General features: G+C 35.5%; 1 protein-coding gene and 1 non-coding gene across 5 annotated transcripts in view; both read left to right on the plus strand.

The window, feature by feature from the left end:
* Nucleotides 1-19,643, plus strand: part of BCAP29 (B cell receptor associated protein 29) — a 56,955-nt gene that overhangs the window by 886 nt on the left and 36,426 nt on the right. For all 4 annotated transcript variants that reach the window (XR_010406603.1, XR_008505286.2, XM_045864892.3 and 1 more), the window contains exons 3-6: nt 3,954-4,054; nt 8,500-8,650; nt 9,779-9,914; nt 14,829-14,937. Coding sequence is in view for 2 of the 4 variants with exons in the window: in XM_045864892.3 (XP_045720848.1) it covers nt 3,954-4,054; nt 8,500-8,650; nt 9,779-9,914; nt 14,829-14,937 (497 nt within the window). In the remaining 2 variants the exon portion in view is untranslated. The remainder of the gene's footprint in view (nt 1-3,953; nt 4,055-8,499; nt 8,651-9,778; nt 9,915-14,828; nt 14,938-19,643) is intronic.
* LOC123836206 (small nucleolar RNA U109) lies at nt 18,215-18,352 on the plus strand. The gene has a single exon (XR_006788902.1). It is a non-coding gene; the product is annotated as a small nucleolar RNA U109 (small nucleolar RNA).

Here is a 19,643-nt window from a genome sequence, read left to right on the forward strand (position 1 = left end):
TTTATATAAAACTTTTTATTATATGTACAAACGAATCAGCTGCTTCCCCTCACTTCTAAAAGGAAAAGTACCCAGTCCTTTTGGTTCTGTTGATTACAGATATAATAAAGCCGTGGTTATACTTTTAATGCATGTCGTCACCAAACCTAACCTTGTTTATTGTCCTGAGTTGGAACAATGAACTAAAAAAAGGGAAATGGATAAATGATGTTAACAACATGCATGGGTGCAGAAATGTTTCGTTGGGGCAGTGGAACAACAATGTAGAAAGTTAAGCCAGTAAATGATTCTTGGTGGTGTTCTTATGTAACCCAAAGATAGCTTCATTAATGTTTAAATGGCAATTTTACCACTTTTTTCCATACACAGAAATAATATATACTAAAAGTGCTGAATATGGAAAGTACCACAACCATACATTAGCGCTAATTCCTTAAAGACCTTCAAAGGTCTTTAAGTACAGTACTAAGTATTTAAATTGAAGCCTTGGCTCACTTTACCCTTGTAATAATCCTCATATTGCTCAGTTTGGGGGCTGTGGGGGATGGCTGTTAGTAGAGTGGACACACAGTGTACGATTAGTTTCAGGTGTACAACCTAGTGATTCAACTTCTCTATGGTTATGCCATGCTCACCACAAGTGTATCTGCCATCTGGGGAGTTCAGTTTTAGATCCAGAAAGTTGATAGTATGAATGGTGAAATGCACTTTTAATAAAAATGTTGCAACACCTTTCTTCATGCTCATGACATAAAAGAAAATCTTTCATAAATGAGATCCTAGAGATAAATTCAGTGAGATCCCAATACTGGAAGAGACTTATGAAAATTTTTACTTTGACTCAGCATCCAGGTGATCTTTACATCTCTTAACTTGCTTCTTACCTACCTAGACTGCTACTCACTTCTGTCCTTGTCTATCAGCTATGCCATCACTTCTTCCTTACTAAAGAAAAAAAATTGAATCATACTGTAAGAAGGAACATTAGAGATCATTTTTTTCCAACCCACTCATTCAGTAGTCTAAGTAGTCTAAAGTCATCTAGCTGATCCATGGCAGGCTCCAGACAAGAATCTGGCTTTCAGCCTAGTGCTTTTTCTACTCTACCTGCTCATCCTGTCCATTTGTTTCAAATCTCTATAGTGCCCTGTTAGCTTTTTGGTAGTAGTTGCAACAAGAGAGTCCTTTATTCAAGAAAAGGAAAGATTTTATTTATAAACATCTGATTTATAAATAAGGCTTAAGAATTTGCAAATATATATATATGTATATATATGGTCAGTTAATATTTTCTGCGTGAAAACATTCCATAGATTATGGATCTTTTTCTTCTTGCCAAATATTTTTTCTCTATACTATTCAAGTAGCTCTTTGATATATATGTAAATACACAGATTATATATAGGCTCATGTACAAATATACACAAGAAAATATGGTATATATATATATATATATATATATATATACCATATATATATGAACACAATTCATTTATAGTATGTCCTTACTGTGTGTAGTCACATCTTTTAATATTTTATACATGTATCACCATACCTTCAAAGAAAAGGCTTCAATCTTTATTTAATTTGGCTATTATTTACTCACATAACCCATTGGTTAAAGACACATAGTTACAGGGGCGCCTGGGTGGCTCAGTCGGTTAAGCAGCTGCCTTCAGCTCAGGTCGTGATCCTAGGGTCCTGGGATCGAGCCCTGCATCGGGCTGCATGCTCAGCAGGGAACCTGCTTCTCCCTCTTCCTCTGCCTGCATGTCTGCCTGCTTATGGTCTTTCTCTCTCTCTCTCTCTGTTCAAATAAAAAAATAAAATCTTTAAAAAAAAAAAAAAAGACATGGGCGCCTGGGTGGCTCAGTTGGTTGAGCGACTGCCTTCAGCTCAGGTCATGATCCTGGAGTCCCTGGATCGAGTGCCGCATCAGGCTCCCTGCTCGGCGGGGAGTCTGCTTCTCCCTTTGACCCTCCCCCCTCTCATGTGCTCTCTCTCATTCTCTCTCTCTCAAATAAATAAATAAAATCTTTAAAAAAAAATTTTTTTTAATTAAAATTAAAAAAAAAAAAAGACACATAGTTACAAGTCAGGCTTCCTAGGTGTATGTCCCAACTTTGCATGTTACTGCATGACCTTGGGCAAATTATTTACCATCTCTGGCCAGTTTCGCCATCTGTAAAATAGAGGTAATACTTAGTACCCACCTCATATAGTGATTGTGGTGATTAAATGAGCTAAAATATGTAAAAGTGCTTAGAACCGTAGTATAGTAATGACTCAATATATAACAGCTATTATCATTTCCTCCTTGAATTGAGTATTAGTAGAAACTGCTCGTTGTTCCCTGTAGGAAATCTTTTTTGTGTTCCCTTTTATACTGACCCTTGAAATGCGAATTTGCATTGGGACTTAGATGAAGGTATTGCCACTTATCTTCTCTTTCTAAAAATATAAAATTTTTGTAATGAAAAATTTGATTAGCATCTCTGGAATTGGAAGCATAGAGGCAAAGGGACCTCCTCCATCTATATTAGTCTCCCTCCTCTTACCAACTTCAAGTTATTACTTAGGGTTGTTTTCCAAATTTATTAGTTAATAATTTGTCCTAATCTTAAAGTAAAACTTTTTTTAAAGTTGTATTTGAAGTTTTATTAGGTGCTTATTACTTTTATGTCTCCTTTGGACTCCATGAATCTGTTATTCATTTAAAATGCCTTCGTAAGGGGCGCCTGGGTGGCTCTGTCGTTAAGCATCTGCCTTCGGCTCAGGTCATGATCCCAGGGTCCTGGGATCGAGCCCCGCATCGGGCTCTCTGCTCTGCAGGAAGCCTGCTTCTCTCTCTTCCACTCCCCCTGCTTGTGTTCCCTCTCTCACTGTCTCTCTGTCAAAAAATAAATAAAATCTTAAAAAAAATAAAAATAAATAAAATGCCCTAGTAAAATAAATAAATAAATAAATAATAAAATAAATAAAATAAAATGCCCTTCTACTGGGCCGCCTGGGTGGCTCAGTCAGTTAAGTGTCCGACTCTTGATTTCAGCTCAGGTCAGGATCTCAGGGTCATTAGATTGAGCCCCATGTTGGGCTCCACATCAGGTGTGGAGACTGCTTGAGATTCTTTGTCTCCTTCGCCCTCTTCCCCTTCCCCTGCTCATACACATATGTGTTTACACTCTCTCTCTAAAAAATAAATAAATAAAATGCCCTTGTACAAAGTTTGTTACCTTTCCAATTGTGTGGTGGATTGCTTTGTCATTCTTGGTCATTTATAACCCATACTTTCTTACTTCTGTGTCTTTGCTTGTGCTGCTCAAACTGTCTAGACTATTTTTACCCCATTTTGTTTCCTCTATGTTCACATCCTGATCTAGGTGGTAATTACATGAGTAAATACATACATAAAAATTCATCAACCTATTTAAGATTTTTGTATTTTATGTATGTAACATCTCAATGATACTTTTAATTCCTTTGTGGTAAAAATAGAAAAATTCTTTTACTTGGAGCAGATGTAAAAATATATAGTGCAGAGTTGGACTCCCTATTCCTGAAATGTTGCTGATTATTAGACTAATAGGTCTTTGTTATTTCTGAGTTATTACCCGGATTAGAAAAAGATATAAGGTGATAACTTCTATCAGCAATATAACATGTTACTATAAGAATTCATGTATCTTTACTTTAAAAGTTATTTTTGCTGTAGAATGTTTAAGCCACCAGACAGAAGATAATGTCAGATTATCATTAAACTTGAAAGAGTTGTTCTTTATTTCATGAGCCATTCTTATGTCATATCAGAAGTTTTCTGATATGACATAAAAAATTAAATTTCTGTAATTCTTGTCACTCACTACACAGTTACCAAAATGTTAATTGAATATTTGCAAAGCATTTCAAAATCTTTTGATCTTTTTTACACCTAATGTAATTGTATTGCTTTACAGATGGCAGAAGATTTTTTCATTTACTGTCTGGGGTAAAATTGCAACTTTCTGGAACAAGGCTTTCCTTACTATAATAGTCCTATTGATTGTTCTATTTTTAGGTAAGTACTGGGTTCTTCTTTTGATTCGGCTTAACTCTGGGGACTTTTTTTATTAATGAATTCATTGGGTTTTTAATTAACTAAGTTGATGTTGCTGTTGGGGTACAGTAGGCAGGAGCCATCCTAGGATAGCCACCGTGTATGCCACTGTTCTATGAGAAAATGTTTCCCATGCTCCATACCACCAGCCTCTGAAATGAATTTCTTTTTATAAAACTGGGAACAGCTGGTGTGAGAAGGTATGAGTAGGCGATTGTGGGATGTGATGTGAATGGGTTGTGAATGGGTTCATGCCTCATTTCAAAATGTCAATATTTGTCTCATGGTGTGCTATTGTTATCAAGTAAATCTCCAGCCATGTAAGAAATAACAGTAAAATTGGGCGCCTGGGTGGCTCAGTCAGTTAAGCGACTGCCTTCGGCTCAGGTCATGATCCCAGGGTCCTGGGATCAAGTCCCGCATCCGGCTCCCTGCTCTGCGGGAAGCCTGCTTCTCCCTCTCCCACTCCCCCTGCTTGTGTTCCCTCTCTCGCTGTGTTTCTCTCTGTCAAATAAATAAAATCTTTAAAAAAAAAGAAATAACACTAAACAATTAAAGGACAATAAGAAAAATGTGTCCCAGCTCTATCATCAACTAACTAAATGCCTTTTGGAATGGCATTTCATCTCTCTGAGTTTGGTTTATCCATTTGCAAAACAAAGCAAGAAAAGGCAGTCATTTCTGCAGCTCCTTCTGGCTCTAGTATTGTGATTTTTTTTTTTTTTTAAGTAATCTCTACACCCAACATGGGGCTCAGACTTATGACCCCAAGATGAAGAATCGCAAACTCTACCAACTGAGCCAGCCAGGCACGCCTGTAGTATTATGATCTTTTAACTCTAAAATTATCACAAGAATTTCTACCGAAAACTGCCACATATCCATATAAGGAAGGAAAACGGTAGTACAAGGTTTTTTTGGTTACATATATCAGAAACCAACTGGAGCTCACTTGAGCAAGAAAGGGGAACTTATAATAAAATATAGAGTTGTTGTACAGCAGCTCAGGGAAGGAAGGAAGCCAAATTCCAGGAAGGGACTAGTCTTAGGAACTGAAGTGTCCTTTTCACGTCCCTTCATTGCTCCATGGGTCTACTTCATTCTTCCTTATCCCTGTGGACTCTGTTCTCAACTATATAGCTGTGGGCACCATATAGTTGCCAAGTATCATCACTCCAGCCATATGCCAGGATTAACTAGCCATTTCTGAATCCCAGTTCCAATTATAAAGAAAATAAATGAGCCAGCTAGTACTAAGTATCCAACCTTTGTCTGGTAAGCTATGGCCGGGGATAGGAGTCACAAAGCAGAACCATGACCTCTGGCTGGAACCTGCTTCTGTGGGCAGAGTGGGTAATTAATTCTCAGAGAATAGGGACATCATGGATGGTTAATACAGGACCTTTGACCTTGGATGGTAAAGGCAGGCAGATAGGGACCTATGCTTTAAGTCTCAGTGTTTCCATCTCAGAAGAGGGTAATTACACCTGCTCCACTGAGGTGTTCAAAGGTTTAAATGCAGTAGTGAATGTAAAATACACAGTCCAGTGTTCTTATCCACCAGAATGACAATGGTATAAATTATGGAAAACCAGTAATTACCCAAGTTTCATTTATATTTTACTTTCAAATTTATTTCATTTTTCTCATTGGTTGTTTCTCTAATAAGGTAATTATTACAAGGTGTTCGTGTTCCTGGAGCCAGTACTGACTGAACGTGTGTGCATATGTGTGTTTTAAGGGGTGGGAATAGGCAGAAAGGAAGCAGGAAACCAGGAATATGTTTAGTGTCAGCAGAAATGCATCCCAAGAATTTGAAAGGTTCCACGAGTGATCCCAAAAAAAAGGCTGTCTCCATATGGTTTCTAGAAAACTGACCATACGTCACACCCTGCCCATATGATTGCCCCTGTTTCATTTTTCAGACACAGTTTCCTTGCTTTAATACAGGTGATTTTATTCTGTAGGTGGATTTGTATGGCCATTTACATTTATAAACTTCATTGATATTATTTATTAATCTTCAGCATTTCTGCATAATGGATCCTGGAATATTTTTATTTAAAAGCCAAAGAAGCTGAATAACAAGCATAAGCATCCTTCATATTACTATGTGGCTTCTTTGGCCTGCTTAAAATAACTCATAAATACCATTGTGTTTGGGGTTTTTTTAGTTGTCTCGTGCTGGTTGGTATGCTCTTACTATATTATTGTGGCAATCTGAGAAATATATTATTGTGGCAATCTGAGAAATAGAGGAAATAGCCATTAAGATCAAGAAAATTTTTTTAAGATAATTTAAAACACTGGGGTACCTGGGTGACTCAGTCGGTTGGGCTCCATGCTCAGTGGGGAGTCTGCTTCTCTCTCTGCCCCTCCCCCTCTTTGTGTGCACCTGTGTGCTCTCTCTCAAATAAATAAAATCTTTTTTAAAAAAAGACGATTTCAGGGCACTTGGGTGGCTCAGTCGGTTAAGCGGCTGCCTTCAGCTCAGGTCATGATCCCAGGGTCCTGGAATCAAGCCCCACATCTGGCTCCCTGCCCAGTGGGGAGTCTGCTTTTCCCTCTCCCTCCACATGCTCATGCTCTCTCTCTCTTTCTCTCTTGCTCACTCTCAAATAAATAATAAATAAAATCTTTTTAAAAAATAAAAAATAAAAAAGACTATTTCATATACCTCTCTGCAAATAATTTTGAATACCTAGATGAAATGGATAATTTTGTAGAGAAATATAACTTACCAGATGAATTCTAGTAGATATAGAAAATTTAAGCAGACAAATTTTCTACAGAAGAATTACAGAAAGTTAAAAAAAAAAGCTACCCCCATCAGAAAAGAATAAAACCAGATAGCTCTGCAAGAAATTCTACCACTGCATACTGCTACGTGGTACAACACAGATGAACCTTGAAAACATATGCTAAGTGAAGGAAGGCAGACACAAAAAAAAACACATAGTAAATATTTGCTTTTATATAAAATATCCAGAAGAGGCAAATTCATGGAGACAGAAAGTAGATTGGTGGTTGCTGGGAGATGGGGGAAGGGCAGAATGGATTTGGGGTTTCTGAGGGGGTTGATGAAAATATTCAGAAATTAGTGGTGTTGGTTGCACAACTTTGTGAATATACTCAACACCACTGAATTATATACTTTAAAAGGGATAAATTTTAAGGTATGTGAGTTATAACTCAATAAAGTTGCTATTAAAATTAAATAGGGGCACCTGGGTGGCTCAGTCGTTTAAGTGTCTGCCTTCGGCTCAGATCATGATCTTGGGGTCCTGGGATCGAGCTGTGTCAGGCTTCCTGCTCTGCGGAGAGTCTGCTTCTCCCTCTCCCTCTGCCCCTTCCCCCTGTTCGTGCTCTCTTTCACATGCTCTCTCTCTCAAGTAAATAGATAAAATCTTTAAAAACTTAAAATAGTAGTTTAAGCGGCCTCAGTTTTCTAACTGGAATCTCTTTCCTGTGGCAATAACTCTTTCCTAAGAATGCTGATGGCTACATGAAAGAAGCAGTCTGACTTGTTGGCCCCACTGATCTTTGAGACACCTAAGGGGCAGATACCTTACCTAGGACCTACAAGAATCCAGTGACTTAAGAGTGCACTAAATATAGATAGGAATAAGCTGAAATCTGTTTTCCACTAAAAAGAAATAGATCCCCTGTAGCTTCTGAGACTTAACGGAACTGAACACATCAAAAGTGCAGCTCTCTGAATGTTTCTAGTAGCAGATGCCGTCCATGTGCCCGTTGGGGGAGCACATGCCCCCATAGGTCAAATTCCATTTTAACCTATGCCAGTGGAAATGTCAGTGTAACCAAATATTTCTAAAATCTCAGTAAAGTCACATTACTATTACTAGGATTAATTATTAATAATATTTTAATATATTAATGTTACTTTAATAATATTACTTTAAATAATTTAATTTTACTTTAATACTATAATAATTTGATAATATAGAAGGAATAGTATAATAAAATGCTAGTACAGTCAGGAAAATAGGATAACCTCTTGGACTTGATTGGAATGGGAGATGACCTATATGCTACTGTCAGTAGGTTGGATTTTACTCAATCTATTAGGGATAGAAAGAGTGAAGGATAACAGTTTGCAGTGTAGCTAGAGATGAGAGACAGTACAATTATAATAAGCCCTAGATAAAGAGTAAAAAAAAAAAAATCCTGTTCCATTCAAAGGTTCCCACTAACATCCATTTGCAGAGCATCTCTTTTAAGTATGGTGCCCTCCCAGGGATAGTAGAGGAAAAGACAAAAAGAGAGCCCATACCAAAAGTCCATTATTTAAAAGTCAATTCAGTTGTTCTAAAACTGCTTTCCATTTTAAGAGTAATTGTATATTATTAAAAGTCAAAATAATGTTTTCTCTTTTTCTCTAATAGATGCTGTGAGAGAAGTAAGGAAGTATTCCTCTACACCTGCCATTGAAAAAGGCTTAACCAGCAGACCTGGAGCCTATGAACATGCACAAATGAAACTTTTTAGGTCTCAAAGAAATCTTTACATTTCTGGATTTTCATTATTTTTTTGGCTGTAAGTTTAAAAAAAAACACAATGTTTATGTTTCTCTTCCTCATTTTTCCTATCTATACTATAGAATGCAGATGAAATACCCAAATGATAGTCATGACGGCTTGTAAGTTTGCTAGGTCCATAAGGCCCTGTGTGATCTGGCCTTACTTCTCCCTGGAGCCTTGACTCCTACTATTCTCTGACATTCATACCATGTTCCACCCACACTGAGCTTCATCTGCTCATGCACTCATTCTTGCAACAAATATTGAGTTCCTATTGTGTACCTGACTCCTTCCTACTTCAGGGTCTTCACACATGCTTTAACTTCTGCCAGAACACTCCCCTCTTTCCTGGGCTAACTTTCTATTCATCCTTCAGCCCCTTTCACAGAGAATCCATTTATGATCATCACTCACCCCAGAAGCAGGTGGTTGGTCTCTGTTATATGCTTCCATGGAGCTTATCTATATATGTATATTTTCTGAGTATCATTCATGGTTGCAAGTAAATACTGTTTTAACTCTTTCCTCCCCAACTAGAACCTAAACTCCCTGAAGGACTTTGTCTCATTTCCTGCCGTGTCCGCAGTACCCAGCACAGTGTTTAGCAATTCTGAACACTTGGCAGAGGAAATACCTGTTGAATGAATATTTGAAGATACTAATTTCTATTTCTAACAATGGAAGTTACCCATAAACCGATGTGAATGAGCAGTTTTTAGGCTTGGCCAGCCTCACACAATGCTCTTTAAATAGCAAATATCAAGGTGGGGGGCAGGGAATCAAAGAACAAAAATGACTTCTCTTAGTCGCCCTGCCACACTGTCTGAAATTCTGTTTCTCCTCCTCCTGGCCAAAGGCCTCTAGAAAGAGGATAATTAAATTAACAAGTACTGCTGAACCTGTCTTCCAAATGCTAGTCTTATAACAAAGATTCCAAAGGAACAAGATACAAGCTTGTTTTGACAGAAGGACTTAGATTAGAAAAAAAAAAAAGGAAAGAAACAAACAAGCATATGTCCTTCCTAAACATTATCTCCCTCCACCATACCCATACCTAAAGGGGAATCATTTGACAGTGACTGTTTATCTTAAATCAGTTTCTAATGATTAGTTATACAGTACTTTGATGTTTTTGTTTGTTTAGAGTGTTGAGACGTCTGGTTATCCTTATTACGCAGCTGGCTAAAGAACTGTCAAACAAAGGAGTACTTAAAACTCAAGCAGAAAATACTAATGAGGCTGCCAAAAAATTCATGGAAGAGAATGAAAGACTAAAACGGGTATTTAAATTTGCTTTTTGAAAATGTGTGTAAATGTTCTTGGTTTTCCGGAGGTATATTATTTTTCAGTATCAAAAAGAACATTTTTATAATTTGTAAGCAAAAAGCGACCATAAGTAGCAATATTGTTCTATGAAATGATTGTTTCAAAGTGTCTTATTCTCCCTTAGATTTGTTTGTTCTCAGTTTCCCTCCATAATAGAATGCCAATGAACCTATTTTAATGCTGTTGAACGTATTTCCTATGATTAAAAGAAAAAACAGTGCTGGGAATATGGATTTTAATTCCTTCATTACCATTAATTTTACTTTATAACTAAAGCAAATCTTTATTAAGTCTCTATGTTTCCATTTTCTTTTCAGTTATTTTTTAAAGAATTTTTAAGGCTGATTTTTTTTTTGTTTTTCTTTTAAATGTTCATTAATGTAGGGAGCAGAGGAAAGTAGTTAATGCTAGATTGATGACTGCACATAATGTTTAAAAATCTTTAATTTGGCCATGTTGCTGATACTCCTTTGAGAACCCTATGCTGTAATTCCTCTGCCATTCAGGCAGAGTGTATATTAGGAACTGATGTTTTCCCTATCAAATAAAAGAACAAATGAGAAAATGATAGCTATAAAATTATTTTTTTCTTAAGTATAAAATTTAGGAATAAGATGTCATAGCTTGAGTGTTTGCTGTTCATATTAAGTCCCATAAGTTTTCATAATTCTACTTCTTAGAAGAAAGTGTCAGTGGAACCATTCAGAAGTGAAACAAATTTTCTTAAAAAAAAAAAAAGCACTCCTAAAATAATAAAATAAAATGATTTTCCTATTATAAATTAATGAATTACAAATAGTCAATTATGTATTACCCCGTTACATTTATGTAAAAAGTATTGAGCTTAATAGTGGAGAATTAAAATACTTATCTTAGTCCTAGAGCCTAGCCTCTTATAGAAAGAACTATAAGTACCACCCTTTTTCTAAATGAGTTAGTCAATACATAATACAATAGAAGGTTTTCCAGAACCTATTAAATAAGGCAAACTTCACTGCAAAAAAAAAATTGTGTTTGATGCTATAATATAATGGTCACCTATGCAGAACCCATGTTTTATTTCTAATGATGTCTGCCTTATTTTTCCACTACAGCAAAAAGGTAAAGAAATACCTTTTCTCATATAAAACAGCATTCAAAAATGTTTCTTTGGGGGTATTGTAACCAGCATCTTTTAAAGAAACTTTTAGAGAATAGCATCACTTTATTTTTTACTTTGTTCTGTTTTGAAAAGGCATTGATCCATAGATGTCATGTAAATTTCCCTTTGTAGTAAATATAGTTCTGGGAAATCAAGCTTGTGGTATTTCTGTATTCAAAAGCAGGCAATAAGTCATGTCTGCTTTTTTGGAATGTTTCAGCAGCAAAATGAGCCTCATTTTGTACCTCAGTATTACTTGTTTCATTTCCTATCCTTTGATCTTATTTCAAAATGGTAAAAGTAAAAACAAAACCCTCAAAGCTTTAATATATGATGGCTAAACTCAAAAGCACCCAGCATTGTATTTGTAAACTTACTGCGTACCTATCTTGATTTAAAATTATGCCCATCGTGTTAGAGTAATGAGTTCTAATTACTAACAGAGCACTGCTTTCTTCCTCTTATTTAGTTGTTTTCCTTTTACGCATCAGCTTTAAGAAAATGGAAAGTGTTTTTGTAAAGTTTTGGTACTATTACTTTTTTCATATACACCATAATTAACATAGTTAAATTAGTCTTGTCCTTCAAAAAAAGCACCTTCCTCAAAAAACGTTTTTGAAGTTTTCTTTTAGTATTACTTTCACGAGTTACCCTTGCAAGGAAATTTATTTAATGACTACTGATTCTTTGATTCCTCCACAATTTCTCTTCTTTTTTTTTTTTTTTGGTTTGTTTTCCTCCCCTTTGATTCCATGCTGTCCTGGTTCCCTGCTTCCTGTATTGGAAGGATCCAGTCATTGGCCCCAGATCATCAGAGACACCTAAATATGCTGAGCTAAAGCTAGCACACAGTAAGGAGAAAGTTTGTGAGCTGCACATTAATACTGTCAGTGCCCAAAGTGTAACTAATTAACCAAGAAAAGCCAAAGGTCAGAATATCAAAGATCACTTCTGTTTTGAGATATTTCATGTAGATTTTGAAATATTAGCTAAAGAAAGATAAAACTGCTGAAACAACTCTTTATTCTCTATCAGAGATACCTTATCTAATGGAAAGCACTTTTACTGTGAGATCCAAGAGACTTAGGTGTTAGTCCTAACTCTACCAGTAATTAGCCTTGTGACCTGGGGCAAGTCACCTCACGTGTTCTCAGGTCCAAGGTCATAAATATAGCTAACACTATGCCAGGTACTGCTTCAAATCCTTCACAGTAAGGTATTAGTTCTTAATTCTTGCAACAACCCCATGAGGTTGGTACTATTATTATCTGTATTTTATATATGAGGAAATGGAAGCACAGAAAGGCTAAGTGACTTGCACAAAACCATTCAACTAATTAATAACGACAGAACTAAGATTTGAATCCAAGCAGCCTGGCTCTAGAATCCACACTCTTAACCACATTGTTTTGTGCCCCTTGTATGCTGTCTTCTAAAATGACTTGCAGGGCGCCTGGGTGGCTCAGTTGGTTAAGCGACTGCCTTCGGCTCAGGTCATGATCCTGGAGTCCCGGGATCGAGTCCCGCATCGGGCTCCCTGCTCGGCAGGGAGTCTGCTTCTCCCTCTGACCCTCCTCCCTCTCATGCTGTCTCTCATTCTCTCTCTCTCAAATAAATAAGTAAAATCTTTTAAAAATAAATAAATAAATAAAATAAAATGACTTGCAGATGGTTGGTGCCTGAGACCCCTTTCTGTTCCGATCCTCAGTTAATGAAATAATTATAAAAGACCAATTAACTTTTAATTTAACTGCTTTAAAATAACAACAGTGATGGAGCTTTACTTCTTACCAGTTTTTTTCCCAGCCACTGGCCACAGTGGTATAAGGTGGGTGGGACAGGGAACACATGCATTATTGTAGCTAGTAGCTAGCTATTGAATTTCAGTTCCAGGGCTCTTGGTCGTTCTCCAGCATCAAGTCACACATAATAAAATTGGACAAGTTTGCAGGTGAAAGCTTATTTACAAGACCAACACAAACCCAACTTTTCCAAGTCAATGGCATAATAATTCAAGCAGTCAGTATAAACATTCCTGCAACTCAGTGGTTCTCTTCCAATTTGAGTAATCACCGGAGACTGTGTGAACTGAATTCAGTGAAGTAACAGCTAGGATTATTTTGAACTCAAAGTGGGCAACAAAACAAAGATTTGGAAAAAAATCTTGCTGCTTCCTGCTCTTTAAAAAATTTTTTTTAAATTTTGAAGATAGGAGGCTCCTTCAGCTTAAGTATGTACTTTAGTGTTTGTCTCCTAAAAAACTTGGGGTCATATATTCCTTTAATATATGAGTTTTAATTCCTCCTTTTGAGCTGCCTAAACTCAATTATAACACGATAGTACTGTATTTGATCTTATGCTACAGTTTTTATGCTCTTGTCTCATCCTTTCCACTAGATTAAAGTTACATGAGAGCAGAGACCATGTTAGTCTTACATTTTTATCCCTTATATCACCTAATTGTAAAAATTGTAATCTATTTGCATGTAGCCCATGCTCAGTAGAACTTTGTGAATTTTGTTTATTGGATATACCAGCTTACATTAGAAAAGGAATTACCCTGCAGTAGAAATTCTTTTCTTCCACTTTGTTTAAAATTGGCCTGAGCTGCTTTTTTTTACCTGACTATGGAAACTGTCAATACCAAGTTGCTGCAACTTTTATTTATTCCAATAACCCATGCCAGTGTATACATATTTTTCAGACATTAATCTAATTTGCCTTTCTTGGTAACTTAAATATCTCAAAATTTCTTTAAGATAAGTAAGCTTCTTAATTCTATTAACAATAGTAGTTTCCTTTTAGACATACAAATTGTGAAATTTTTACTCCATGAATATTTTTATTTTAGTAAATATTTTAGTATTCCCATCTTAATTTTTCTTGCCTAGAAAAGATAATCTGCAGGGACACCTGGGTGGCTCAGTCAGTTAAGCGTCTGCCTTTGGCTCAGGTCATGATCCCAGGGTCCTGGCATGGAGACCTGCATTGGGTTCCTTGCTCATTGGGGAGCCTGCTTCTCCCTCTGCCTGCTGTTCCCCTGCTTGTGCTGTCTCTCTCTGACAAATAAATAAAATCTTAAAAAAAAAAAACAGAAAGAAAAGATGATCTACAAACATACAAAAAACATTTTAAAAGCCCTCATAGATTTTAAAATATAAAAAACATTGTAAAAGATTAACTGAATAGGAGTAATTTGGGGACTATTCAATGACTATTCAGAATTAGGTAGAATTTTCCAAGCATAGAGATGGCACTATCATTTTACACTTACCCATCCCCACCCTGGCATTATATTCCTTTTTTACACATTGGTCTGCATAAAAATAGTCTAAGTAGACAGCTCTGTAATTGGAACATAATGGTTTACCAATTAATATCATCCTCGGAACTGTTTTTTTCCTTAGATTTACATCACACACTTAATGGAGGCATTCACATTACTTACCTAAATACTTTTCCAAAACATAATTTTAATTATAGCCCAACCAGAAACTAATTTTCATTTCAGAGATTTCAGCCTTAGTAAGAAGAAATCTTTTTGTTTTTCCAAATACCAAGTTTCTATCAGCAAAAGTACATTGTAGAAAATTACAAAATACTAAAAGGACAAAGAATCAAATAAAGACCCAATAATTTTAAATATGTTATCCAGCCTATTTCCTGAAATAATATGTGGTTGTTGCAGTCTAAGCTTACTTCTTTCCATAACTCTCTTTCCTGATAGCTCTTGAAAAACTATGCCAAGGAAGAGGAACACATTTTGGAAGCAGAAAATAAAAAATTAGTAGAAGACCAGGAAAAACTGAAAACTGAATTAAAGAAGACTTCAGATGGTAACTTCGTGTGCATGTGCGAAAGTAGAAAGTGTAGCATGATATTTTATGTGGTTACATTTCACTGTTTTCCCTAAAACAAAACTAATGGCTCCGTGTTCTTCTGGCTAAAATACCAAGAGTGACCTATTTATAAATTCCTGCTCAAATATGAAGATAAAACATGGTTTTGGCCAAGAGAAACATGCTCTGTTATACAGAAAAACATGTAGGTGTTTCAGATCTGTGTTGTAAATACAGATGTTCCTGTCTTAGCACAAGAGCTATGTTCCTGAAAAGTTGCTTGTAAACACAGTTTTGGAAAATGAATCACATTTTTCCATCATAGTATATTGCTTCTTTGAAAGAAGCAATCGGACAGTTTTGGTTACAGGAAAATATATTGCTTATCTCAAACCCTAATATTTCCTACCTTCCAGATATAAGGAAAGCATTCCCTGAAAAGAGATGGATAGTGTAGAGTAAGCAACAATCTGGGATTGTTGGCAATTTGAATGACTTATTCTAAAATACATTGCAATCAGGACTTGGGAAGGCAGCTATTTCTTCTATGATTTTTTGTTTCTTAATAATTTTGATAGCATTTTCTTCTTCATCAAAGAAAAAATTGTTATTGCCTATAGCCACATAACACAGAAAAGTAGGTACCCCAAGTCCAGTGTCATCCCAGGAAACTCTGAGTAAAAATTTGTGGTTTGACCCCTGGGCAACATCCCTGCATATAACAGATATTCCTTAATGTTGTCCAGACAGTGGCAGACCTCTCAGCCTGCCAGAGTTAAGATAATGATCAATGCATAGACCTTCTCCGATTTCAAATCTCTTCCACTACTTTATGTTGGAGGTAAATTGGAAAATGTTCAGTGACTGAATCAAGGACCTACTTTAGACCATTTGTAAGTTTATATTTTTTTAAATAGACCTCAGCTTACAAGTTTTTTATACCATAACTTGCTTTATTGATTATCTATTTACAATATTTGGATAGAGTTTACTTCATCAAGATGTATTTGAATTTGATATGGAAAGCCCAAAGATAAAAGCTGACTCTCTAAAAACAAAACAAAAATCCATAGGCTATTTCATATGATACAAAATTCTTTAATTGCTTTCCTACTTCTTATTTAAAGTGAAAAAAAAAAGAATAGTTTAGAGACAGTAAGTTAAAAAATAAGTTACTCTTCTAGACGAGATAGGGTATTATGTAGTTGGTGTAGTATAGCCCAAAATTCATTGTTGATACTGTTGCCTCTTCTGTTGTTACAAAAGATTTGGAACATGATCAAGAAGTTTTAACACTTATATGAAAATAAATTTAGTAATCACCCACCCTCTACATTAGACGTTTAAGAAGAGAAGCAGTGTTTTTGTTTTTTTTTTTACCCAACATAAAATATTGCTGCTAATCCTTTTGAAGAATGCAAGGAACTATTTCCAAAATGCCTTTAATTAGTATAAAAAAAATTGTTTCAAAATCTTGCTTTCTTTTTTTTATACCTGCCATGGCATGGATCCCTCTCTTAATGTAAGAAGGCTGGTACAAAAATAAAAGACAACAGGTTGTTTGCCACGCTACACCTATCTTAACTTTAGGCAGTTTAGTTTCTTTTTCCTTTGCCTTTCAAAAATCCCAACTTTAAGATATTTTGAGCTTTGACTTTATAAGGCTGAAATATAACTCTAAACCTAATATTATTTTAGAGTAATAAAAAGAAACTCTATATTTCTTTAACAGACAATTGAGATGTTTGGAGTAGATGAACTCTTTGATAATATAGACATTGTGTTTATAATCTGATAGCAAGAGATACTGGCTTCTGTGTTTAAAGTGTAGACTACAAACCTAATTTCAGAGTGAATCAGTGTTGAGGTAAAAGCAGATTTTACCTGTTTGAGTATGTCCTGTTAGGTTTCTGCAAGATGTGGAATATTTTATGAACACATTGTATGTACCCAAAATTATTATTTCACATAACAGTATTAATGACCTTGAGAAGATCAAAGTTCCATTTCTAAAGGAGGTATATCTTTGGCTATGTTCTCTTGATATATTCCAGTCAAGTTCATTAAGACAAGAACTAAGAAATTACATAAATTAATAGTGCAAGAGATTCAGATGAATTCAGTAGCACAATGCTTTGTACCTATTACCATTCCAAAATTGTCATTGATTTCTCAACATTGAGGATATTAAGGCTGACAGTGCTTAAGAAATGTTTCAGAAAGTTCTTTTATATTTGAAAATTGAGTAGAAAAGCAGTGTGATTTGTCTCTTAATGGAGGCAAATAGAGTATTTCAATATAAATGTTCTTACCCTTGGTGTTTGTTTAATCTAAGCGAAACATTTTCTCCAAAGTATACTAGTGAAGATAAAGCATAAATACAAATGTTTATTTAATCTGGTTAGCCTCAAATTGGAAGAGCGGTGTTCTGAATACAGGTATTAAGAACACTCTATTAGTAGTGCCAGACACTCCATCAGTTTTTAATCACCAGCTCAGATTTGGACCAGAGTTAGTAAATTGTCTGTGCTTCAGTGCAGTAATATGACTCTAGTGATCCAAAAGAGAGCATGCATGTCCCAAAGCACCTAATTTATAGTCAGGACTAACTTAGTCAGGTGTAAGGACCTGATCTGTCATTTTTAATGATCTGTTTAGCAATAACTCTGATACCCCACTATGTGGAGTAATTGGGAAAGGGCACTGCCATGAAAAATGAGAACTTAGCTTTGAAGAATTTACAAAGTTCACATAATAATAATAAAAAAGCTTAGAAGCTTTTGTAATAAAAATAGATCTTGTATGCAGTGGAAAACCTTATGATGTCCAAGGAGCTTGACTTCAAAGGAGTCTCCCAGGATAGCTCCTGGTTTTTATTCTTACAAATAAATACCTTCTTGGCATTTATGCTTATAAATAAGTACCTTCTCAGTATATATTAACTATAGAAAATGTACCATTCAGTCATTGCTTGCATTCACGCAATGGTAAAAGTAGATATAATTTTAAAAGTGAGGGCGCCCGGCTGGCTCAGCTGGAAGAGTATGGGACTCTTGATCTCAGGCTCATGAGTTTGAGCCTGATGTGGAGTGTAGAGATTTCTTAAATAAAACAAAACAAAAATGTTTTTAATAAAAATTTAAAAAAAGAAAGTGATTGAGTTTCAGGGCACCTGGCTGGCTCAGTCAGTAAAGCATGGGACTCTTGATCTCAGGGTCATGAGTTCAAGCCCAACATTCGGCATTGAGCTTACTTAAAAAAAGAAGAAAGTGATTTTCATGTGGAAATGTCTCCTCCTTATTCCCTTATGAGCTGGAATGTATTCATAACATGCTACATCTTAAAAGGAGTTCTCAGAGCTGCCAGTCATACGGTGGAGGTTGAGTAGTAGCCTACTCTTTCTCCTACATAAAGGGAAAAGAAGAAGAAAAGACAAAAAAGTGATTGAGGCAAATTCCTTGATCCTGGTTTATCCTCCCTCCATCCCTCCTTCTTTCCTTCCTTCCTCCTTCGTTCCATCAGCAATTTTTTAAACAACTTTTCAAATAATTTAGTTATTGTAAGATCTTTTAACATGGAGCATAATGAAAATAAGACATAAGCTTTTTATACAGATTTAAAACAGGGATGGGGTGCCTGGGGGTTCAGTTGGTTGAGCGTCCAACTCTTCATCTCCCCGGGGGTCTTGATCTCGGGGTCGTGACTTCAGGCTCCACGCTGAGCTCCACACTGGGCATGGAGCCTACTTAAAAAAAAAAAAAAAGAAAAGTAAATAAATAAAACTGAGGGCTTTCTAATTCCTTACAAATGAATTATTTGAGCCATCTATCTATCTAAAAATACATTCTCAAAGTCTAACATAAGCATGTTTTACAGTTGAGAATTTTTGTGAGAACTATCTTTAATTTGTAGCTATATCAAAGCCATATTTTAAAGTTGTTAATAGTTAAAAAAATGTGTTGGTTTTGGTCATAGTTTTTGCTTTATTTCTTTTTAATGAGCTTTTATAATTTGAATAAGAAATTCAAATTTTTTTCTCCTCTGCTTATATATCTGGAAGTTTCTGCTTCTTTGCCATCTCCTTGCCTTCTTTTAATAACTGAAGAAGAGTCCATATTAAAAAATAATAGTACAGTTTATTTGATGGATGTGACAATAGGTAATATGTAATTAATAGTATACTAATTAAGCAAAAAAAATTGAACCAAACTATTAATAGCAGTTGTCTTTGGCATGTACAAAGAATTTATTATTTTCTGGATTGAAATTATTTTCTGTAATGAATTTCTTTTACATGTACAGTGAAAAGGATAAAAAAAGAAACTCTCTCCCAAATATCCAGGTAATCTAAGGCATTCGTTTTTGGGGCTTGAATTATCTAATTGAGTCTGTTCCCATCTTTACTTTGAGAGTAGATACTACATATTAGAAGTTGTTTAACCATTGCTAAGTGACATGGATCATCTTGCAAAATCTGAAAATATACTGGGTCGTTCTAGTCAAGTCACTGAACCTTTTTTTAGGCCTTAGTTTTCTGTAAAGTGAAGGAATAGGCTAGTTAACCTTTAATGTCTTTGTATCTCCAAATAATATAATTTAGCAAAAGTGACCATCAAGAACTATTTTTACTGTGGCTTTTTGACCCTTAAAATTGCATTTATTTTTCATGAGAGAAAATTTTTCACCGTAAGTTACCTTTCTTC

This window comes from Mirounga angustirostris, unplaced genomic scaffold, assembly GCF_029215605.1.
Source record: "Mirounga angustirostris isolate CCGP_5_RB_7025 unplaced genomic scaffold, mMirAng1.0.hap1 SCAF_12, whole genome shotgun sequence".
In the NCBI taxonomy this organism is placed as follows: domain Eukaryota; kingdom Metazoa; phylum Chordata; class Mammalia; order Carnivora; family Phocidae; genus Mirounga; species Mirounga angustirostris.